Raw genomic sequence first — 25,370 nt, forward strand, 5'->3', positions numbered from 1 at the left:
TAGGCAGTGTTTACTGATTCCCACAATAAAAGTATGCCACCATAACTGATTTCAAATTACTAATGTGGTATCACTGAATAAGAAACTAAGAAGAAACAGTGTAGTATCCCCTTGCATAATATTTCCACCATATAGGTAAATAATCTTAAGAATACAGGTAATAGTGAATTGTAGTGAAATAATTAGGAAGTGATAAGTTTTGCATTTTCCTTTTAGAAACAATTTATTTTACTGAATTTTTATATAATCTTAAATAATGACTGAAAAATTTCTGAAAATTTAATAACTATTCCTCAGAAGCCAGGACAAACTTACTCAGTACACTAGAGTTTCCTTCACTTTAAATATCCTCTATCTACTTCTTAATTCAAATTTTACTTTACCCTTCAGCTGTACTTATAACTATAGTTCACATTATTCTAGTTTTGTACTCAATACAAAACATGATACACATAATATATGTGCTAAAAATGGAAACAGATACAAAGTGCAATGGGAATACAGAGGAAAGAGAAATGGGAATCAAAAAGATTGCTGAGGTAAAACATAAAGGAACAGTAGGACTGTTGAGCTTGATTAGATCTGTGAGGACAGAACTGGCAAGAAAGAACAACAAGATAGACTATGAAGAGAGAATAGCATGTAAAAGACGCAGCCAAATGAGAAACCAAAGATGGGAACTATGAGTTTTCAAATTTCTGGAGGATAAAGCAGAAAGCAGGGCCCACTAAAGTCATAAAGACAAGGCAAATACTAGACCATGGTCAAGTTTGTCATATTACAGTCACTTTTATTCTTATTAGCAAAAGATAACTTTGAAGATGTTTTAGCAAGAGGTTTGTATGATCATATATATGCTTGTTTGGTCACTTGGAATAATTATGGGATCAGAGGAAAATAAGTTGAAAACAGAAAAAAGTAAGAAAGTTACTGAAATAGATGAGAAAAGTTATTTCCCAAGCTGAATATCAATTTTAAAAGACAGAAAGGAAATAACATATACAAGAGATGTGTAGGAGGAAAAATAAGATTTGGTAGTAAATAGCACATGGGTAAGATATTTAGAATGATTTTCTTTTAGCCCCCAGCAGCTTAGAAGAGCATTTATTTCTTAAGCTAAGAAGAAAATAGAGTAAAGATAAAGAAGATGGAGTCTGGATGCTGACATGATAATGTTAGGTGGATATATGTCTAGGAAAGTGATTATCTTAGATGAATTTGGAGTTAGAAAGATCTACATGAATGATATAGATTTAGGAAACATCAAGAATATAGTTGGTGATAGAAGACATGAGCTTAGGAAATATTGTCTGGGAACTGTTTTGAAGTGAGAAAAGAGGAAGAGGAGTGGGGAGAAGAGGAGGGAGAGGAAAAAGAGGGAAAAGGAGAGGAGGAAATGGAGGAGAGGTAGAGGGTCCTTTTACAACATCAACAGGAAAAAGAGCCCAAGCAGTCTGGAAAGTAGAAGACAAACCAACAGAATGAGTTAATTAAAACCAAAGACTTTCAAAAGGAAAGGAAGAACAGAAGTATAAAATACTACAAGTCAAAAAGAATAGGAGTTGAAAAAAGCCACCAAATGACACTTAGGAGTTCACTAACTGACCTGAGTAAATGCAGTTTCATGGCAGAGACAGAAAGAAAATGTGACTGGTAATGAATGAAGAGTGACCAAGATGTAAGAAAATGAGCATACAGAATGTATATTGTTCCTTCAAAAATTTTTATTTTGATGAAAAAGTAAGAGATAGAGGGTAGAGCAAGAGGATTTTGTTTTTTCTTTGTTTGGTATGCTTTCCGTTCTTTTTTTTTTTTTTTTTTTTTTTTTGGTACCAGGGATTGAACTCACAACCTCGTGCTTGCCAGACAGGTCCTTATGCCACTGAGCTAAATCCCCAGGCTTTATGCTGTTCTTTTAGTAAAGTACCACTCTTTTCCTTTGGGGAAACATGTCTCTACTATATTCTGTGCCATCCTGGTGAAGCCTTTGCTTGTGGTACATTGACTTACCTGGGACCAGAGAGATAGAATGATCCAACTGCCCGGGATTGATAAAGAATGAAGACAGGGCTCAAATAAGGCCAGTCAGAATGAACTAAGTTCAAAATGCACAGAGAAGACTACATTTTCCTACTGATGTTGCTAAACTGGGAAGATATAAGTTACAGAATATTTGCTAAATGAGAAAGCCACGTTTACAAATAAAGCTAATAAGCAAAAAGTATAGCTAAAAGATTGAAAGAAAGCCAGAGACAGGATGAGGTCATCTGAGTGCCTAGATCTAGCCAAGATTAAACACAGATGTATACTTAGAGTTTTCAGTTTACATGAAGGTTAAAGATAGGTACAGTAGCAGAGAAACATTAAGTTGGATGGCAGTACAAAGGAATGGAGGAAAGGTGAAAAGCTTCAATTCTCCACTGGCAGCTAAAAGTAATTTTGTTTTCTAGAAATGGCATTAGATTGGGAATAGGGAGGTATAGAATCTTTTTTCTGGCCTGGCAATTAATTAGATATGTGATTTTGGGTAGGCCATTTAATTTCTCAGAGTCTTGGTTTCCTACACTATAAAATGAGACATTGCACAAAGGTCCCTGTCAATTTAAATTTTATGTCAACATGCTTTCTCCTAGAAATTCTAACACTTTTCTTCCCTTCTTGAAATCAGAATATAGGTGATGAAATTGCTGTATTTTGCTAAAATATTCTCAAAATCAGTATTTGATTACATTTAAAATGTTTTGCCAACAAAGATAATATATGAAAAGAATACACATACCCAATCATTACTATTAATCACTTAAAAGATTTTGATGAATATCACTCAATAAGTACATTTGTTTATGTACTGACTGTCCTGAGTGTTGCTTGGGCAGGTGTTGATATTTTAAGATATACATGGTATGTACAGAAAAATTATTTTTTTTGGTACCAGGGATTGAACCAAGGATTTTATAAAATTATTATTTTTATATTATAAAAATTAAGCATAAATGCAATTTTTGGTCATCCTGTATTTAAATAATCGGGTTGATAAGTGAATAATAGTAGTGAGACAGGAGATATGGGCTCAACATGACCCAAAATGTACTCACAATTTATCTTCCCTATTTTATAGCTATTCCCTGTAGCCAGCCATGGCTATATCAAACACTACACAACTGCTATGGGAGATATTTGCTTTGGTCGCAGCAAGCCTCAGCTGCAGGTACATCTAGCTAACTCTGTCCTGCAGCCTCTCTGGATGGCTTCCCCCGGCCCCCAAAGCCATCCTCAGTCAAGTATGTAAGGAACATTTCTCCTGGCCCTGCCTAAACATAGTCTAACACTGCAGATGCACAAGCTTTCTTCCTCATATATAAATGATCTCCCTATACCCTTTTTGGGTTAGTTTGTATAATCTTCCCTCTCATGCTGTAGTATAAATCCTAATAAAGCCTTTTCTAGATGGTCTATTTTTTTTTGCCTATTCATGATTTCTATTTCTAATGCAACAGGCTGATAAAACTGTAGGCCACTAGAGCTGATAATGCTAAAGGAGGCTAGCAGCAGAGAATGATGGCAATGGACAATTGGTAGGCACTGCCATCTTGGTCACTGGAAGAGTTTCCAAAGGCTGCCAATAGCTGCTGGCTCCAGAGGCTAGAGAGTAGCAGAGGGCTACTAATGCTAAGAGCTGACAGCTTCTGGCATTCAAAGCTTCAGCTACTAACACTTCACCTATTCAAGATTTCTATGGGAACTGATCAAAAGAACACTCACAGTATCAGATGCCATGCTAAGAGATTTACATACATTTTCTCAGTTAATTCTAATATTTCTGAAATTTAATCAGATTAGGGAATTGAGACAAAGTGGCTAAGTATACTGTGTGGGGTTACACTAAATGGCAGAACTAGAACTTGGACCTAGATAGACTATTTCCCTCCTACTGGACTATTCAACTTTTTCTTTCTTTCTTTCTTTCTTTTTTTTTTTTGTCTTTTTCCTTTTCATTGGTACCGGGGATTGAACTCACGACTGCCTGCTTGCAAGGCAGGTGCTTATGCCGCTGAGCTAAATCCCCAGCCCCTCAACTCTTTCTTTCTTTTTTTTTTTTTGTGTTTTTCGTTTTTATCGGTACCGGGGATCAAACTCACGACTGCCTGCTTTCAAGGCAGGCACTTATGCTGCTGAGCTAAACCCCCAGCCCCCCCCATTCTTTCTTAAAAAACAATAAATAAAATAGCCCCAGAATAGAGTTACTACTGGGGGTTAAAGAAGCTAGATGGGTTTTTATATCATAATATTAACAATCATAAGTTAGATTTTAGATGGTGGGTAAAAAAGAAAGTTATAAAAATTATACAGATAAAATATTAAAGTAAGTAGAAGAAAGGATAAATTCTGTACAGAGAAGGGCAGGAAATAAAACAGTAACATAAGGAAAAAAGAAGTTGGATACCTATAAATTGAAAGGCGATAACAATAAGAGGGTTGACAATTTTAGACTTGCTATTTTATAATAATATTCACTCCTTGAACAAGTTGGATAAATACTCTGATTCTCCAAGTAAAATTAGCAGACTTTCTTGATCTCATACTGAGCCTAAGGGCTGCTGGTATCATTAAGAGGTGGTAGATTGTAGATTTTTTTGGTAGTGGTAGGGAAAGCTAGGCAAGTGCTGTACCACTAAGCTAATCTGCAGCTCTCTAAAATCTTAAATTATGTCTAAAGAAACCACAAAATGACAGCAACAAAAAAGAGTGGCAAAAGAAGTCAATGCCAAGCATAAAAAATTATGTTCAGAAAACCCTAAGCTTATCATGTCTTGCCATTTCATTTTCCATTTATATACAGCCACCTGCACAAACAACTCACTGGCCAGAATTATTTCTGAATCATTTTAATAGACTGGGTATGAATAACAATGCTATTAATACCAAGATACAGAGTAATGATGAAACAGACACAGTAATGAATAATTTATGTAAATTATACATTAATTTAATGAAAGACAAAAGTAAAAAGCAAATCTGCATAACATCAGCTATATCCCTCAACCTAGATTACATTCTCATATTATTATAGAAATTGTAACATTCATAAGCCTAAAAACTGAAGAAATACTAGTGGCCACCCATTTCAATTTCTTCATTTTAAAGATAAGACTAAGGTCCAAAGAGGTTACACAATTTCCCCAGTTATTTTGTAAAACTGAACTAATTTTATAAACATAAAATTATATAATTCTAAAAACATGAAAATGACAACTTAGTTTTTTACTATTCTGCTATTCAAGGATAGCTTTTTCCCTCAGCTTTTCCTCAGCTTTTTATAAATTAAATTTATATTACTTTTAAATTAAAATAAGCAACACTATGTAAGAAAGATATTTATCAACAAGCTATAACACACATAACAAAACCATTTAAAATAACAAACCCAAGAATCTGAAATTGATTTAATAACCCAAGAGAAATATATTGCTAAGAGTCATAAGAATTTTAGATGTTAGTTTTTCAATATTACTTGTCAATCAGAACTAATGATAACCTATATTCCCTCTCAAGTCAATATCAACAGGAATTTACCTTTGCCTTGATATTCAGACAGTTCTTGCTGAACATTTTCACAGATTTCATGTTGATTCCCCTGCTCCATTATAGGCATGTTTAAATATTCTGACCTTCATAAAATTTTTTTAAAAAATAAAAATGTTAAAGAAAACATAAAAATGAATCTGGGCTACTTATTCACATAAATGAAAAGAATATGGTCTATCCACTCAGCACTTCTGTGATAAACTGTATCCAGCCTGGGTAGCAAAGTGCAAAGACAGAGGTTAATGGAAGAGACTAAAGTCTCAGATTGTATACTGATATTTGCTATCAGTATATAATCTCAAAATAACCATTGCTAATCAACTTGTTGTCAGCTGAAGTCTCTAGAAGTAGTACTGGGATTCAGTATTTTGATCCCAGTACTACTGGTCAGTTCCTGTGCTATATTAGGCATTAACTGAACATCATCCCTGCATATAGAATGCCTTCATCTGGATGGGAAAGTATATATCTTGTTGTCTTCTGGGCATCATGATATAGGAAAAGAACACTGAATTATCTCCTAATGCCTCTGCTTACTAACTGGGAGTATGAAGTTCAGTTTTTTCACCAATAAAGTGAAATAAAAATATTTCATTTGATTAGCCAGATTGTTAAGGTCAAAAGAGATAATGCACAAAAGTGAAATTGTAAAATATTTTTGAAGTCTGAAGTATGAATAGTATAAACTGAGTCCCTGCATAGAAAGATACTTTCTATTTTAACTTGGTCTCCTTCTTATTAGTTATTTATTTATTGTTTGTTTGTTTTTGAGAGAGTCCACTCTATAATTCAGACTAATGAACTCACTGTGAAGCCTAGACTGGTTTGTTTTGAACTTCTGGTATTGCTCCTGCCTCAGGCTCCCAAGTTCTGGGGTTATATGGATGTACTACTATGCCCAGTAACTTTCTTTTTTAAAGCATAGTATCTTCCCGTCACTTGTTTTAGAAATCATAGAGCCTGAAAAAATAGGTAGAATGGTAATTTCCTAGGAAAAAGATGATTCAATGAATATTAGTATTTCATAATTGTGGAGTTAGGGTTAGTACATTTAGGGCATGAAAGATAATAAAGCCCTTACAATGCTGTTGTTTCATTATGGAACTAAATGATTGGTGTGGTTTACTGTGAGTGGCTAGCGAACACCTTTCCCTGATTAAGTGGCTATGTGAAGGAACAATGAGCTTAAAATGAATATTAACATTATATTTTTACCTTGATATACTGGGAACAGAAGGCTTTGGAGTAAAACCAAACTCTTTAAGGTCCACACTATGAGATTTACCCATCTGCATCTATTAATAAAAAATATAAGCTCAACTATCAGTTTCACATGAAGAACTTTAACAAACAAGGCAAACAGAAAAATTCCTGTTGGAACATAAAAGTCCAGACATCAATGAAACTCAGATTAGTTCTCAACTCAAATATCTTTCTCAGGCCTTTCTTAAATGTTTGCCATCTTTATGTTTCATTATTAGGACTTCTTCTCTTTTTACTTTGTATGTTCTCAAGGATATTCCTATGGTTTCAATTATCATTTTCATGTGAATAGCTCTCATATTATTTCTAGCTCCGCTCTCTGTCCTTCACCTAGGTAGATATATCTCACAGACCTCCCAGTATTTCCCAAATTAATTTATTCTGTCTCTACCCCTTCAAATTCCCTTTAGTGTTTTTACCCTAGAGAGGCCCAACTTTTCTCCCATTGTTCAAGTCAGAAAGCTAAGCATTATTTTTTGATTAGTCCTTCTATCTCATTCCTCATAACAGACGAAGTACCAAGGTAGCTGATCCCTCATTTGAATTTATTTTTAGTTTAGTCACTTCTCTCCATTACTTCTACTGCCACCTTAGATGAGGTCATCATTTTGCTAGAATTATTGCACAATCTAATCAGTTCACATGTTTATGTTTTTATCTTCTAATCTGTTCTCTACATTACAGTGAGATTAATCTTTATAAAATGCAATTTTGATCATGTCACTGATTAAAGCCCATCAGTGGCTTTCCAATACTTTGGAGGATAACAAATAAATTATTAAAATAGCAAAAATGTTTACATGATCTAGCTCCTAGTTACCTTTCATCTCTCTCCCCTCCTCTACTTGCAACTGAACTCTAGATACACTGTATTCTTGCAGCTCCTTTAAAGATCTTTCCTACTCCCCAGACCTTTATATACGTTTCTACCCCTTACTACCACACCATTCTCGAGCTCTTGATATGTACCTTACCCTTGGGTCTCAATCCATCTATGAGGAATCGTTTCTTGGCTTATCAAATGTAGACTGAGCACATTTTCTATCTAAAAGGAAGTATCTTATACTTCTGTCACAGAATCACCCATCCTAACTGAAAAGGTCTGTTTCCCTATGTATCCTTCCTTTATTCAACTATAAATTCTGAAAGGACTGGAGATAAAACTTTTATTTTGTTACTATATTACAGTACATTCTTGATGCTCAGTGAATATGGAAGGAAAGAAGGAAAATATGGAAGAGACAAGGAAATGATGAAGGGAAGGAATATTATGTTCATGAAAACATTGTCTCAGAGAAGGTGATGATCATTTCAAACCTCTTGCCTCTCCCTAGTTCCCAACTCTACTTCTATTCTTGTGACCCAGAATATTTATTCTTATAAAAGCCCTAGAAAAGAACATTACTAGGCTTTAGTCCTACTAGGATGTGATATCCTAGGCTTTAGTCTACTAGGATATGATATCTTATCAACCAGTAGAAACCCAGTTTTTTTTTTGTACCAGGTTTCGAACTTATGACCTCTCGCTTGCCAGGCAGGCACTTACACTGCTGAGCTAAACCTCCTGCCCTAGAAACCCATTTTTAAATCACTTTGTAAGGAATACTTTTGCTCAATAATAGACAAGGTACCAAAACTGAAGTCAGCTTTAGACTTTCCAGCTCTATTCAGCACTGATAGAAGCCAGAAAGGACAAGATCATCTAATTTCAACTTTTGCTGAACCAAGCCAAGATCATATCCTTCCCTTTGCTGAACCAAGCCAAGATCATATCCCTCTTTTCTGGCTAAAAAAAAAAAAAAAGCTAGTGACATAAGAGGTGTATAAATGTGTCTAAAATTAGTAGGTCGAGACTGATTATAAATAACATTCATATTCCTAGTGAAGCCCACTAGTAATTGTAAATTATACTGAGGATACCTATCTAATTGATACACTGAGCAAATTATATTTATATTCATCTAATTGCAGAACAAAGAAATGTTATTAAAACTAACCTTGAGACGTTTAACTGGAGGAAGAGATGAGATGGCATTCCTGCTTCTTAAATCAGATAAATATAAAGAAATTTTGGTCTCTTTAACTTCTGACTTCTGAGCAACTCCAGTTTTACCTATGAAAAGAAATTTTAGATGTTTTTAGATTAAATTTTAGGTATTTTTCATGTAAAGCCAAATTTCTTCAAAAATTTTAATCCACTATTTACTTTTTCATGTTGCCCACAAAATAGATACCTTGAGATCATGTTAAATGTAATAAATTAGAAAGAAAATGTGAGTTATAGATAATTAGGATGCTATTATAACACATCAATGATCTTTCACTTTTTAATGCCTGAAACAAACTTGTTTGTGGAACTCACAGCAATCATGTCCACATGTATGTTTATTTTTACAATGATGATTGCATTCTCTGTTCCCAGGTTTTCTGCAGACAGTCATTTCTAAATTAATATAAGAAAAAGAAATATTTTATTACATATACTATGAATTTAATATAACTAATGTTATCTCTTTTCTCTCAGACAGTATAAAAGGACTTTTATTTTCATGTTTTTTAAAAATGTTAACCTATACAATTTAAAAAATATATTTCTAATAACATTTAGACCTTGTTCCACTATTAAATCCAGCTTTTCATAAGCACCATCTGGCCATCTAAAAGCTCCTCCCAACCTTCCTGAAATAAACAAAAGCCAAATATGACAAAATATCTAACAAATTTTGTCTTTAATAAAGTGAGAATGATTATTATTTTAGGTACTGATAAGATAATAATAATAAACCTCTGGGAGCTGAAAATTGACATCCAAATCAATATTCCCAATTAAAAACAAACAACTTTGAGAGTCCTGTGATCACAGAAGACAAAGATAAGGCCACCTTGTAATTATTTCTGAAACTAAACACAAGCACACTCAAGAAACAAACAAACAAAAAAAATAATGAAACATCTCCCCCTTCTGGCTAACATAGATGGCTATTAATTTTTAAATTCAACTCTAAGATAAAAAGCACCAAATAACCAGCATCTCCCTTTCTGAGAATATCCAATCTAGAACTGATCTCTGTTTTCCCTAAACCCTTCCAGGAATTACCAAGCACAAGATGAAATCCTGTAAGAAGCTCCTCCAAACTTCCTGAAATTATCTTCAATTCTCCTAGTGATGTGCTTTCATTAAACAAATCTAACATTCCTCAAAGACAGATGATTTTTGAATGAAAGCCTTTTTAATATTACACTTTGTAAGAAATGCCATGACTTAATCATTGGGAATTTGTGTACCAAGTCATTATCTGTCTCTCATTTAGACCTTAATTTGTTTCTTTAAACCCAGTCCTCCATGCTTCAAATTGTTCCATATATTGTTGCTTAATTAATCTCCCCTAAATTCAATTCTAATGAGATAATTTGCCCACTTAGCATCATTAGCTATTTCTTGATGTCAACAAAGTCAAAATGATCTTCAAAGTCCTTTACAGTTAGTCCAATTGTCCTTTCTAGCATCCATAATAACCTTATATCCATTAAAATACATTCAATTGCCATTCTTCAAATAATCTTGTCTACTTTTCTCTTACTACACCTTGTATGTGATCTTGTTTTACAAGATCTTTACTTCCTTGACTATCAGAAGTCTATTAAGTTTCAAGGTAACTCAGATGCCAGTTCTACTATAGAAATCTATTGTGATCATTTCATCAAAAGTTATTTATCTCTTATTTGGACCCCTATAGCTTTTTCTTTGTGCATTTAACTTACTGTATATTTAGTACCTCTATAAAAAAAAACAGTGCTGAGGTACAGGATACACTAGAGTTAAAAAAATTAGTTCTAGGGGGCTGGGGATTTAGCTCAGCGGCATAAGCACCTGCGTTGCAAGCACACGATCGTGAGTTTGATCCCCGGTACCGATAAAAAAAAAAGACTTCAAAAATTAGTTCTAATATGGGGTCTTTTCTGAAAAACAAAATAAGGTTAAAAGCAATATCTTTTCTATTTATTTCAGGTGAAAATATAAAGTGAAATTAAGCATGTAAAATTATTTTGAAATTAAGTGCTACAATAATGTATTATATGCGTGTATTATATTACATTAATTCAAGATCATACAAATAATTATAAAGTTGAAACTGTTCTGTGTGCTCTGAAGGACAGGTACACTACACTATCTGGTAACAGGGTGTGCTGTCCTAGTGAAGAACGTTGGGGAGAAGCCTGAAAAAATGATAGGAGTTAACAAGGAGACAGGAGAAAGGGAGTTTCAGGCAGAGGCATGACATATTCTATAAACCTTCATGACAAAGGAAAACACAGCCCACTGCAGAAAATGAAACGTTACTGTGGCCACTTCTCAACAATTAAGAAAGAACATATGAAACTATACTGAGAGAAAAGGCAGCATATGTTTGCAGGGCACAGCTGTACCACAGCACCCTGCAATAGCCTGTCCCACAGGTCACATAGGTAAGGCTCAACTATTCGCAGAATCCCTGTGATCCGGCTTGGAATACGGTAGGTAGGGCAGTGTAATGAGGAGCAGTTTCTTATCTGATTCCTAAGGAGCTTGCATGAGGCTGCCATGAAGCAGTATCTCATTTGCTTTCCTGATTCCAGTAAGCCATGGTACTTCCTACTTTACCTCTTCTGGGTACAGCTGTAGGATATAATATGGCTTAGCTACAGCAGAGTTCACATCTCAGAAACAAAGCAACTTACCTCTCATCTTATCTGGCCCCTCTAGTTCAGTGTCACCCTGTAGGATTAGGGCTGGGAGTAGCTGGTACCATGATGATGTTGCTCTGCTGTCTGTGTAAGTATTAAACCCACCTGGGTCTCTTGTGTCCTTCCCACCTAAATCTATAAAAGTGAACCAGCCAAGTCTATAAATAGCAGGCCAGACTATGTATCAGCTGCCAAAACATTGCTGCTTAGGGACTGGTTGACCATGTAACAGTGTGGAACCTTGTAGGGCATGCCAATGATTTAGAATCCAAGAGAGATATAGAAAGTCATTGATGTGTTTTAACCAACAAAGGGACATATCAGATTTGCACTTTGAAAAACACTGCTCCATAATGTATAATAGGGAGAAGAGAACTGAGATAAAACATAATGGGTACAACAAAATTAGCTAAAAACTACTATAGGGATCAAGGTAAAAAAAAATTGGTAACTCAATCTATGGTGATAACATCAGCAGAGGCAGAAAAATGATTTGATTTGAGCCATATTTAAGGTAAAAATACAGTTAAAGAAAGATGAAGTGTAGTACTTTTCTTTCTTGAGAAGCATACTGCTTTCCATTTAGCCTAGCAGCACCTACCTTATGTTTCTTAATGTTCACTTAATATTTCAGGAATAAAGATAAATATTAGAAAGCATCTCACTCACTTTTTATCCCCTCTCAGATATCTCCTTCCCTGAGCCTTAGATCATCCTCCTAATGCAATGGAAGCTTGTCTAACAGCTGCCATCTTGGAACTTCCTTTCATTAAGTTTCTGAGCTCAATCCATTATATCTGGACTCTCTGACCTTTTGTTTCCTGCTTAACTCCTTTGTTATACAGGTGTTCATCCTCAAGCAACTACCTAAGAATGAATGTGTGAGTTTCAGTTTCCAGACCTTTAAATTTATTAAGAATCTTTATTTTACTTTCACACTGAAATAAGAGTTTTGGCTGGAACAAGGACTGAATTTGGAATTTAAAGTTCATTGTCTTCTATTATCCAGTGTTGCTGACAAAAAGACTATAACAATCTTGAAATTTGTTTCTTGGAAATATTTATGATTCTCTCTTTATCTACAATATTTTCACATGTTGCAAGTATGCCCTGTTTGCAGATCTTTTATGCATCCTAATTAACGTTAAGAAAGCCTTCTTGATGAGATTTATCACTTTAGGTCTAGAAAGTTTTTAAAATTTTTTTCTCCTGAATTGTTTGTTTTCTCTTTCAGGAACATTTGTTAGTCACATAATAGGCTCCTAAACTGCCCTTTTGTCTCTTATGTTTTCTGTCTCATTGTCTTTTTGCTTTCATTAGATTCAACTGACTTTATTTTCTATCCCCCATCCTTCTAGATTTTACTTGCCTGTGCTTGTTCTTTTATGGAATTCTATTTTTTTATTTTTAATCTTTAACTTCTGAGATTAATATTTAAGCTTTTATACTGTATTATTAATTCCTGATTTACCTTATTGCTCTTTCATTTACTTGGTTTACTCATCTTATACTTTCACACGTTCCATATTTTTCTCAAATATCTGGTCATCCTACATTGTCCATCTTAAGGTATGCTTATTGTATGTCCATCTCACATGTGAGGAAACATTCATTTAGAGTTCAAGTAACATGTTAAGAGTGTGCTGTTAAAAAGTAGCAAATCTGAGATTCTAATTTCTCTAATCTAATTTCAGAGTCTAAATTCTCAATTATTATACTTCTGAGTTATATTTCAATCTCCCCAAATCACTAATTTATTTCAAGACTAAATCTACTATTTTGGATTGGGAACGCTAGAAAGAAATGCCTCCTGGCAAATTGTTCTTTTTGGAGTAAGGAGTAAGAATTTGTCTTAGTCTTAACTCAAGGACTTCCAAAAAGATGCATTTTCAAATACTGCCACAAGATGGCGAACAAAGATTACATATACATTTGTTTTGTTTCCAGTTGCAAAAACTAATTGAAGTAAGAAGGTCTAACAAAGATTCTGAGTGCCCCCAAAATTTCTAGGAAGAGTTGGCAAGTCTTATCAGGAATGAAAACTGTTACACAAGTTTGCTTAGACTATTACCACTTTTTAATCTCAATTTTATTAACATCTACACTGATCTTTGTAAGTTCCATCCAGTACTAGCTTTGGATTTGCCTTGTTCTTATGTTGGATATTAGATGTTTCATTAGGTTATTTATTTGGGCTTTCCATATTTTTCTGGTGTAGGCATTTGTAGCTATAAATCTCCCTCTTAGGACTGATTTCATTGTGCCCCATAGGCTCTGGTATGTTGAAATGGCATTATCATTTTATTAATGCAATTATCTACTTTCTTCCTTTATTTCTCCCATGACTCATTGATTATTCAAGTATGTTTATATCCATGTGTTTACATAATTCTGTTGTTTCTTCTGCAATTGGTTTCCAGTTTCATTGTACTATGATTTTCATATATCAGATAACTTTGTATTTATTTAAGTGTGCTTTATGGGTTAGTATTTGGCAAAATTTTGGAGAAAGTTAAACTTAGACTCATATCTCTCATCACGTACTAAACTAGAATAAAAATGTATCAAAGATTTACATATTAAAACAGAAAAAATCTGCTGGAAGATAAAATAAGTAAAAATCTTAAAGACAGGCATAAGCAAGGATTTTCTGAACAGAACCCCAGTTGCATAAGAAATAACATAAAGAATAAATAAATGGAGTCATATCAAATTAAAAAGCTTCTGCATACAAAAGGCAACAAGCAGTGGAATGAAGAAAGAACCTACAAAGTGGGAAAAACTTTGGCCAACTTTTCCTCGGACAAAGGATTAACATCTACAATATGTAAAGAACTAAAAAAAAAAAAAAATCTGACCCTTAAAATAAGATTCAAGAAATGGGCAACTGAAATGAATAGACACTTCTCAGAACAACAACAAATAGTCAATAAATACATCTCTGATCATACAGAAATAAAAATTAAAATAGCACTAAAATGCCATCTTACTCCAGAAAGAATAGCTATCATCAAGAAATCAGACAATAACACATGCTAGTGAGGCTGTGGGGAAAAGGAATCCTTTTATGTTTTTGATGGGACTGTAATTAGTACAAACATCACTATGGACATGAGTATAGAGATTCCTCAAAAAAACTAAAACTAGAAATTCTGTTTGACCCAGCTCTTTCTTTTTTAGCTATCTTCTTGAAACAGTTAAAGACATCATATTAAAACAATACATGCAATACTCATGATTTTAGCAGCACAAAAATAGCTAAATCTTGAAAGCAGCCTACATGTCCACCAACAGATAAATGGATAAAGAAAATGCGGTATTTATACATAATAAAGTACTACTTTAATTTCAAATAATTAAAGCATAGTTTTGAGATTGTAATTTTACTGCTCAAAAATATCACATGGTATTGGCACAGCCAAACATGAGAATAGAGAACGCAGGAACGACCCTAGGCACATTTGATTTCTAACAAAGGGGTCAAAACATACCCTGGAAAGAAAACAGCTTAATTAGTAAAGTGGTGCTGGGGAAACTGGATATCACCATGCAAAAGATTTATTGAATCTAGATCTATATTCTCATCATATACTAGAATAGATCAAAGATCTAAATGTTAAAACATAAACTCCTAATCCTCTGGAAGATAAAATAGGTAAAACTCTTAAGACATAGGCATAGACAAGGAATTTCTGTACTGAATCCCAAAGACACATGAAATAATGGTGAGAACCAACAAACAGGATCATGACAAATTCGCTTCTACAAAGCAAACAACTAATGGGATGAAGAAACTACCTGCAGAATGGTAAAAATATTTTTGCCAGCTATTCGTTGGACAGGGAACTAACATCTAGAATATATAAAGTACTCAAGAAATTAGACTCCCCAAAATAAAAGACCCAATAAAAATGAGCAACAAAAATGAATTGACACTTCTCAAAAGTACAAATGGACAATATATACATTAAAAAATGTTCACCATCATTGGCTGTTAGAGAAATGCAAATTAAAACTACACTGAGACACCATCTGACTCCAGAAAGAATATCATCAAAAAATCAAATAATAACAAATGCTGGTGAGGATATGGGAGAAAAGGAATCCTTCTATTACCTTGTTGGTGGGAATGTAAACTATTACAACCACTATGGAAATCAGTATTGAGATTCCTAAAAAAAAGCAAAACTAGAAATTCCATTTGACCCAACTGTCACCTTTCAAGGTATCTTCCCAAAAGTTAAGGTTATCACATTATAGGAATATATGCATACCCATGTTTATAGCAGCACAACTTATAATTGCTAGATCTTGGAAACAATGTATATGTCCATCAACAGATGGATGGATAAAGAAAATGTGGTATTTATACACAATGGAGCTCTACCATAAAGATAAACTTGAGGCATTCAAAGGCAAATGAATACTAAGTAGAATAAGTAAAATAAGTCAGACACACAAGCTCAACTTTATATATATGAGAGAGAGAGATAAGTAGGAAGTAAGGAAAGCTCAAGTAATTCCCCAAATTCTATGTTTTTAACACACATACACACTCACACACACACACACACACACACACACACACACACACACATTTTGTTTCATTTATTCTACTAATTTCTCCTAGTTCACTTAAGAGAAAGTCCTGTGATTTTTAACTGTGTTTCTTCTTTGTAAGTCTTTTTTGTCTATGGTTTGTATTTTGAGTAAAATTTGGCCAGTTTTTAAAGATTATGACACGCTGAGTATTAATTATTGTCATTATTTTGTTATGAAATTTTGTTTTACTTTTTCATAGAACAGTGCTTTTTTACATTTCTTTATTAAAATCTACTTGTATTACATTAAAATAAAAATAGAGTAAAAATTTTAAAGGGAGAGTAGCTTGGTGTTTCTGTTCTTAGATTATTTGTCTGTAGTATGTGTACAAATGATGTAGAAGTGGTGACACTGTATCAGTTTTTGAATTATTGAGAACTAAATTTCTCATCATGAAATAAAATAGATACACATAACTGAGTTTAATGATAAAGTCCATACCTCTGAATTTGATTTGCACTTATAAGTATGAATTATACATATAAATTATATGTATTTTATCAAAACAAAAGTCATATATTCCTTGTGTATGGTAAAATCCTAGAGATAATGAATATTCAGTGACAATGTGCTCTTCCAGGATACAGATTGTGATGTGAAAAAACTATTAATATTAAAAGAAACCAAGCCTTATTTGAAAAAAAGCTTGCTATGGATCTGAAGCTAGAAATATAAGATGTGCTTAAGGGAGTATATTCCCCTGCACAGCAAAGAAACTGTTGAAACTGTGAGGTCCAAACCAAAAGAATTTACAAGCCAATCCAGTATATCAAGGTAGTGTATATCTACAAGATTAATCAGAAAATTAATAATCTGAACATCTCTTCTACATTGGACAACATTATTCTTGCATAAAACTAATATAGTTTTTAAAAAATATCTTTACCATTTTCAGATCTATAATGAAAAATTTACAAAAGGAATAATATATTTAAGTTTTGCTTAAAAATATTAAAGGGAGAAATTAAAGTAAGCTATGAATAAATATTATCTGTGAGTTGATCATTGTTGAAGGTGGCTAATGAATACCTGAGAGCTCATTATATACTTTTGCCTACTATATATGTATAAAATTCTCCCCCAAAATTAAATTCATTTGCGTTCTAGTTTGCCTCATCAAATCACTAGATTCTTGTAATCACATTTTTATACAATGGTTATAAAAATTAAGTAGGTATGAAAAAGAGACAACTTCTATAAAAAGACTAATTAAATAAACTATGCTCTCCCAAATCACCTCAATTTGACACATACTAATTATAAAGAATTCTTATTATGTTATTAATGTGAATATCACAAAGTCTAAATATCTAATTCCAGAGTATCCACAACCTGAGTGATGTAGTATTATAATGTTGATACTCCCCCAGTTATTTGTTGTTTTAATATAAAATAGAAATCAATAGAGCTATTTACCTTTATTAGGTCCTGCTACAGTAGATTTACCTGGATATTGAGGATGAGAAATCTCTGTTTCTGATTTTCTTTGTATAATGAGTTGATTTTTAAACCACTTAGGCCCTGAGTAAAAGACTGTAAATTTCTGCTGAATATCAAGTCCAACTAGAAAAAAGAAAAACATACTCAAATCCCTATTGAAGTCATATAAACCTATACATGTGCCCAAGAAATTTAAGTATTTTTAAAAGGTTAAAAAGCACATCAAATGAAAATTTAACATCTATCATTATACAAATCAATATTCTCACAACAAATAACATTTATCTACCTTAAAAAATAAAATGTCTAAAAATGAACAATTAAAATTTGAGTATTATCCTGTTCATACTATCTTTTCCATATCGACATATATGAAACTTCCCTTAAAGTTTATTTATAGTATCTAAATATATTTTTATGTATTTTGTATCAGCATAAAGCAAATAATTTTAAATGCTATCATATCTTTTTTATTTTTATCGGTACCAGGGATCAAACTCACGACTGCCTGCTTGCAAGGCAGGCGCTTATGCCGCTGAGCCCCCAGCCCCAATGCTATCGTATCTTTAATATTCATAACTTCACTATTTTGACTAACTTACCCAAATCAGAGCTAATTAGATTTACGCTAAGATCTTCAGATATAGGTGTTCTTCTCACATCAATCTTTTTAGTCCAATTTCCAACTTTTAGCAAAACAGAATCCCTGAAAAGTGGAAATTCATATTTCAAATAGTACTCCAAATACTAAATGAAATAATATATTAATTTTCAAGGGCTGATTAATTTTCCTAGGACAAGTCTTTTTAGTGATAAACTAAAACTGATTATTGAAAATTAGTTCCTCTAAATTCTAAATAGGGAAAATGATTAAATACTATCTTCTTTATTTTTTGTGGTAGTAGGGATAAAACAGAGGACTTCATGAATGCTAGGCAAGTGCTATACCACTGCCCTAATCCCCAACCCATTTTTAAAAATTTTATTTTGAGACAGGGTCTTCCTAAGTTGTCTAGGCTGGCTTCAAACGTGTGATCTTTCTGCATCAGCCTCTCAAGTAGCTCGATGACAGACGTACCACCAAACCAAATTGAGCATAATTTTCTTAAGTATAACTGATTCCAAGTTGCACTGACTCTACTTGCAGTTTGTGTAGCTGCTTTCAATAATACATGAGTTTGCCCCTAAGTCATTACTACTTTAAACTGATTATAAATTACATTTATTTGTAAGAACAACTTCAACAATATTTTAAAGTTGATTTGAAATAGTTTGTATTTAATATTACAAACCAGCAACCAAATTATATGACTGAATTTATGAGATGTGTCTAATATGTACAGTAAAAGTTTAAATTTTAAACATACAGAGTCCACCAAAAAAATGTATACATTGCTATCAATAACTCCCTCAAAATACTTCCCCTAACTTATTTCATCATCTTTGCCACTTTCTGAAGCAATTCTGTAAGAACTGACTGTTTTTACGAAGAATGATCAAAACTATGGCAAATCCTGCTGCCAGGTGTCGTCCAATGGAAGAGCATAAAACACGGTGTGTTCTCATCCACTTTATTTAGAGGACCTGGCACTCTGTGATTTCTAGTTCTTCTCCAAAGTAAAAATGACCACTCAAGGTAAACATTTTAAATTGATTCAGATCATTGAGACAGCCATTGCTAAAGACATTCATGAAAGAGAACTAGAAATGTTTAGGAAAGTGGCAAGAATGATAGGAAAGCATGTTCAAAGTGAAAGTTTTGAGGAAGATTAATGACAGTATATCTTTTACTGTAATAAATCTTTTAAAATTTAACCATTCACGGTATTTTTAAATCACACTTCATAGTTTTTAGGGCTACTAGTAGATTTAATAGTCACAAAAACAAAGATTTTTACAAGAGTAGGGGAGTAATTACTAGTGAAAAGAATATCCTATTATTCTGCATATATACAGAAACAATTAGGAGATTCCCATTTCAGAGTTACTGCCTTGCCTGAACCTATATGAGTAGAGTAACATAGTTAAGAGCACAGGCGCTGGAGTTGGAATGCTTTGGTTCAAATCTAGATTTTGCTATTAACTAGCAAAATCTGACCTTGGCAGAAGTGTGAAATATCTTTGTTTTGGTTTCCTTCTCTACAGTACATATGCATAATGAAAATACTTGCATCATATAAATATCAAACAATTCAATATTTTGAATCTAAGTATTAAAAATTATTGAATACAGCTACATTTGATATTCTTAGATTTTGTTTATGACATTCCTGGAGAAAACAATAAATAGTATCTAGAAAAATGCCAAAGTGAAAATTATAGACTGGCATGCTAGAGAACTAGATATAAAGGAGGTTTCCTCCTTTTGTTTGGTAGGTTTTAATTTGAAAATTGGAAATATATTTTGAGCTGAGTAATAAGATGACTATATCCAAAGAGTAGTAAAGCCCTGAATGACTAGAAAAAAAGGCAATGAAATTAGAAAGATCTTCTAAATTATCTATTCACTTATTTCAGCCCATAGTGATACGAATATGAAATATTAACAATATAAAACAACAGATACAATATTAATACTTTCTATCAAATACCAACAGAGAAACTATTGTTATCACAGGAAAACGTAACTTAATTGTTCCCTTAGTGATCTTTCTACTCTAGTGGAATTTTTCACTTATAGAACATATATACTTAGAAATAAAATAGAAATTTCATAATTACTTACATAATTTTTTGCTTAAAAACCACTTGATTATCTGCATCACCTATGATTAACGTAGTATAGTGAGAATTTGGTGTTGTTCTTTTAGTCTGTAGCTGTTCAAAGTTTCTCAATATAACAGTCACCAATATTTCTGCTTTAGTATCACTATATCTTGCAATCTTCAAAAAAGGATAGATGTAAGAAATGTTAAAAAAATAATCCTACTAATAATACTCAGCTTCTAGTGTAGTTATAGGTAGCTCTATTTTTGAGAAAATAATAAAAATACTTAAGAAATCAAAAAATATTCACCTGATCTACTTCAATTTCATATTTTGGTAGATACATCACAGCTTCTTTTATCTGGGTCCCAAAAGGCGGATGTCTATTTAAAATCTAAACATATTTACCTAATTATAGTCTTAGCATAACACTTAAAACTCTAGTAAGATATTTTTTAGAATCAACAGAATTTAATATTTATCACCCCAAACCTCAGTAAATATGACTATAAAAAATAAAATAATCTTAATATAAATAAAGATATAAAAATAAGGTTTTGGAATTTAAGTAGAATTTTGGTAATATTAGGAAAAAACAGAGTTTACATACTAGTTCAAGTTTCCTTGCATCTGTTTCTTCTATTTTCTTAAAGGAAGTCAAACCTGCATTTACCATGGCATTTGATAATGTTATACCTGTGGAAAATTCATCAAAGAACTTTTTTTTTTTTCGAGACAGGGTCATGCTATGCAGTTCAGGGTCGTGTGTACTCATTATGTAGCTCAGGCTTGCCTCAAACTGTCAATCTTTCTGCCTCAGCCTTCCAAGTGCTAGGGTTATAGGCATGTGCCACCACATCCGGCCCAAAGAGCAATTTTAAAATGAAATCCATACTTAATTACTTAACAACTACATTAGTAAAAACTTTTTAAAAGATTCAGTCCATCTGCTATGGTTTGCATATGTCTTGAGTGTGTCCCTCAAAAGTTCATGTGCTGTAGATCTGGTCCTTGGTGCAGCAGTGTGGAGGTAGAACCTTCAGGAGGAAAGGCCTACTAGTGGAAGGTAATTAGGTCACTAAAGCTTTACCTTCCTATGAAGATTAATGCTGATATCTTGGAATGGGTTGGGTCTGGTAGGAAAGAGATGGGCTGTTAATTAAAAAAAAAAAAAAACTAAGTTCTGTTTTTTCTTATCTTTTCTTCCCAGACTCTCCATATGATTTCTTCCACATGTGCTTCTGCCCTTGTGATGCTGTTACCATGAGACCCTCAACAGAAACAAGCAGACATGAGCACCATGCTTTTGAACTTACAGAATTGTAAGTGAAATAAAATTTTTCCTTTTATAGAGTATCCAGCTTTGGATATTTTACTATAGCCACACAAAACAGAACACATTTTTCTTTTTTTGCTTCTGCCTTATCTTTTTATAATTAAAAAGTTAAGTTTTTTGGTATATTCTAAGTATACATAATGACTACAAATTCATTATAGGGAATTTGTACATATATATAGTATAACTTGATTCTTTTTTAAAAACATTTTTTAAAGTTCTCAAATAAGATGCAAATTTACTTCATAAAAGAACGAGGAAATCTCTGGTCCACATATTGACTCAATCCTTAACTTTACTGAAAGTCATCCATATGGCCAATACCAACAGACAATTTATATGTACTTATGTTTGAAAGAGACAATGTGAGTCAGTGTTGGGTATACTGCTTCAGGAAATTACGGATTTCTGAGCATTTATGTCTAAGATATAAGTCTTGTTGTTTCAAATACCTAAGCCAGATAATTTTACTCTTCCACATAAAACCTCCAATGCTTTTGCACTGCATTTAAAATGAAGTGGCAAATTTCTTGCCATAGCTGAATTTCCTTATCACTATGTCTTGATCACAGCCTACCTCCTGCATCTAATTTCCTATGACTCTCCTCTTGCTGGCTACTCCATAGTTAAACTGGCTATTCTGTTCCTTAAATACACATTGGACCTTGTCTCTTTCCTTATGTTTTCAGAAACTGGAATTTTATGAATAAATTTACCCAAATCTCAAAATAGAGAAGAAATGTAAAATTCTAAAACATTATCTCCTTTCTCAAGGTACACATATTATTGCTGAAGATACATTTTTCTTATTCATATTTTAACTATTCTTGAATACTCTGTTAATCATTCTTACAACACAGCTTACAACACAGTATTCATTGTTCCTTAAGTCATTTCCATTTCCCTCAAAACTTTTCCTTTTAAACTTTTTAGTTTATAGTCACTATTGAAAATCAGTTCATCATGCTCAGTAAGAATTTTGATTTGGTCTTTTGTTTATATTACTTCCCTGTCAGAGCAATTTTCTCATGGGAAATATTTGGCTATACTGTTCATGTATGTACATCAGGTTACTGTTTGGCAGTCTAGAGACAACAGAGTTAAGTGGATGTTCACACTGATAATATATTAGAAAGTAAAAAAGGCTGGCTTTTTGAACTTTATGAAACTTACTAGTTCTCAAGTTTTTCTGCAAATAGTTATTTTCTAAATGTTGTATGGAACCTCCTTTCTGGTTTAGAATACTTGCCTTTGTGGTATGGCATTTGGTTTGCTATGGCTTCATTAGGAAGACGAGCCTTTCTATCGGCAATCTTTCCCAATTTTGACCTGACTTTACTTTCACCAGCTAATCCCACCTTCACCCTACCACCTAAGGACTGCTAGTCCCCACTGATTTCAAATTTCACATAAATAGTAAGTAGGACTTCAAAAAAGAGCTGGAGAATAGCACAAAAATCCCCCCAAATTCATTACAAAATTTTAATGTCCCTGACACATAAAATCACAGAACTAACAAAGTTCTCAGTCATGGGATAATAGCTCTCTGTTTAGAATTATAGCTATTTAAGAAAGATTAGGTCAAAGTCAAAGGTACCAAACTGAAAAATACCACAATCCTTTACTCTGATCCCAGTTTTTGTAATGTTTTTCATTGTCTATCATATTTATACTAGGATCCAACAGACAGAAAAAAATTAGGCACACTTTTTTTTCTAAAGAATCTCCATGAAGATAAGTACTGTTACCCTATTATTGAAAACAGAAAAAAATTAAGACAAAAGTAAGTGACACAGTTCTTTTGTAAATAGGAACGGCCAAAACTGTTAACTCTATATATTTGTTGAGATCACAGTAAAACACTTATCATAGAAGTGGAAGAGACAGCAGCACATTGTTAGTTATCTAATTACTAAAACAAAAGTTCACTCCTGGTAAGAAAACAAATTTTAAAATGAAAGTATTTTTATTAGATTTTTCATGCACCACTTGGTTGATTTCACATGGAATGTTTTAAGCTGAGGCAAAGAAAATCAGATTTTCAAAAGTAAAGTATAGTAGCTTACACTGGCTTATAAACACATCTTTTCTTTAGCACCTATAATCATCACAGAATAATTTTCTTAATAGTGAAATACAAAATAAATTGTAGGCACTGCTAAACCACCTGCTTCAGTTCAGTACTTACCAATTTTTTCCAGTTGTTTGGATACATGAAGAGAGTTTTCCCAAAGTTTACACCTAAAACATTTAGTTAAAATCAAACTATTCAATAATGCAGCAAACTTCTTTTCCTGAGCAGCCACAAAATCTGACAACCCTAAAAAAAAATTTCCAATATTAAACCTAGTGTAATAGTTAACTAGAAAGACAATGAAAATCCACTAATTCTGTTACATACATCTTGTGATTCGTGAGCCACTTCTGAAAATCTTTGAGATATCTTGTGTCAAAGCAAAATCTTGTATGGGAATGCATCCTAGCTGAGCCTGAATAAGACTGAGGAAAAAAGAAATTTTATATCTTCCTTTTGAAAGTTATTGTCTCACATATTTGATATCACTGACTGAAGTATTCCTTCTTAGAATTTCTCTCTGCCTTGATCTCTGTGACACTACATGATTGTATATCTGGTATTATTGCTGCAGGTCTTTGTTAACTTTCTTTTGCCAATCCATAAAAGTTCAGTCCTCTTTTTTCTTTTTTACTCCTTTTTTTCCACTCAATTTCTCTTTCTCTCAAAAGTCTCACAATTTATAAACAAAAAAAAGAGCTAATACAAAACTGTGGGTGAAATATTTATTTTAAATGTTGGATAAATAAGATAAACTACAGATATACAATATGTAATAAATGAAAAATTGCTGAAGTAAAAACTTTAAAATAATTTTTGATATTTAAAACCATATCCTTAGTAATAAAAATTATACTTTAAATATCAAACTTCCTTGTTGAAAATCTTATTGTAAGAAGCAGTAATAAAACTGAGATGGGAGAAGAGAAAAAAGAATTTATGCCAGTAGGTACAGAACCATGGCAGGGCCATATGTTTCTCTCCACTAAATAAAGCAAGCAACAATGTTCTGTGATCTTACAGTGCTTGGTTTTCTAGGTATTTAGGTCTTAGTACTTAGGTTTTTTGATACAACTTGAAGTGCAATGGTTTTGTTTATGTGACTCAATAAAATGAGCCAGCCAAGGAATTTTTTTCTCTTCCAGTTAGAAGAGGGCATTTTTCTTTGGGATACTTTCAGATATTTCATTGAATTTTAGCTTCCTAAAGCTAAAATACCTTCCTAAATACCCCAATAAAATAATTTTCTATTACATGCATTTTCTCAGGCATAGCTATAGTTTAGATTAAAAAATTTAATATTCTATTTCTTAGCTATACTTCTCTAGCAATTCAAAAAGTCTTAGGGATCATGGAAAACAAGAGATCAGACAGCTCAATTATCTCATTTTACAAATGAAATAATGTGCAGATAAACTGTGACTTAGTCACATTTATGTTGGTATATGAGGGACTAAGCCGGAACTGGAATCTGGAGTTCTTGATTTGCTCAATGTTTTTTTCCAATGCACTCTGTGCATCCATATTGCATCAAATCAAGGTATTTTACCACAAAAATTTCTTGGGAACAATTTACTTGTAATTTTAGTGTTTCCATTAACCTTGTCTTAAAATTGAACCAGTTTTTTAATTGGGGCT

General features: G+C 32.8%; 1 protein-coding gene across 1 annotated transcript in view; it reads right to left on the reverse strand.

Moving 5' to 3' along the window:
- The window catches only part of Hfm1 (helicase for meiosis 1), an 87,465-nt gene that overhangs the window by 6,627 nt on the left and 55,468 nt on the right, over positions 1 to 25,370 (reverse strand). Inside the window, 11 exon segments of the mRNA XM_023561322.2 lie at positions 5,575 to 5,669; positions 6,802 to 6,881; positions 8,847 to 8,962; positions 9,212 to 9,292; positions 17,593 to 17,739; positions 18,219 to 18,322; positions 20,342 to 20,499; positions 20,633 to 20,716; positions 20,933 to 21,018; positions 23,847 to 23,978; positions 24,060 to 24,157. Of these exon segments, the coding sequence (XP_023417090.2) occupies positions 5,575 to 5,669; positions 6,802 to 6,881; positions 8,847 to 8,962; positions 9,212 to 9,292; positions 17,593 to 17,739; positions 18,219 to 18,322; positions 20,342 to 20,499; positions 20,633 to 20,716; positions 20,933 to 21,018; positions 23,847 to 23,978; positions 24,060 to 24,157 (1,181 nt within the window).

Source organism: Cavia porcellus, unplaced genomic scaffold, assembly GCF_034190915.1.
Source record: "Cavia porcellus strain 051 isolate PalLab524CR breed Dunkin Hartley unplaced genomic scaffold, mCavPor4.1 scaffold_1, whole genome shotgun sequence".
In the NCBI taxonomy this organism is placed as follows: domain Eukaryota; kingdom Metazoa; phylum Chordata; class Mammalia; order Rodentia; family Caviidae; genus Cavia; species Cavia porcellus.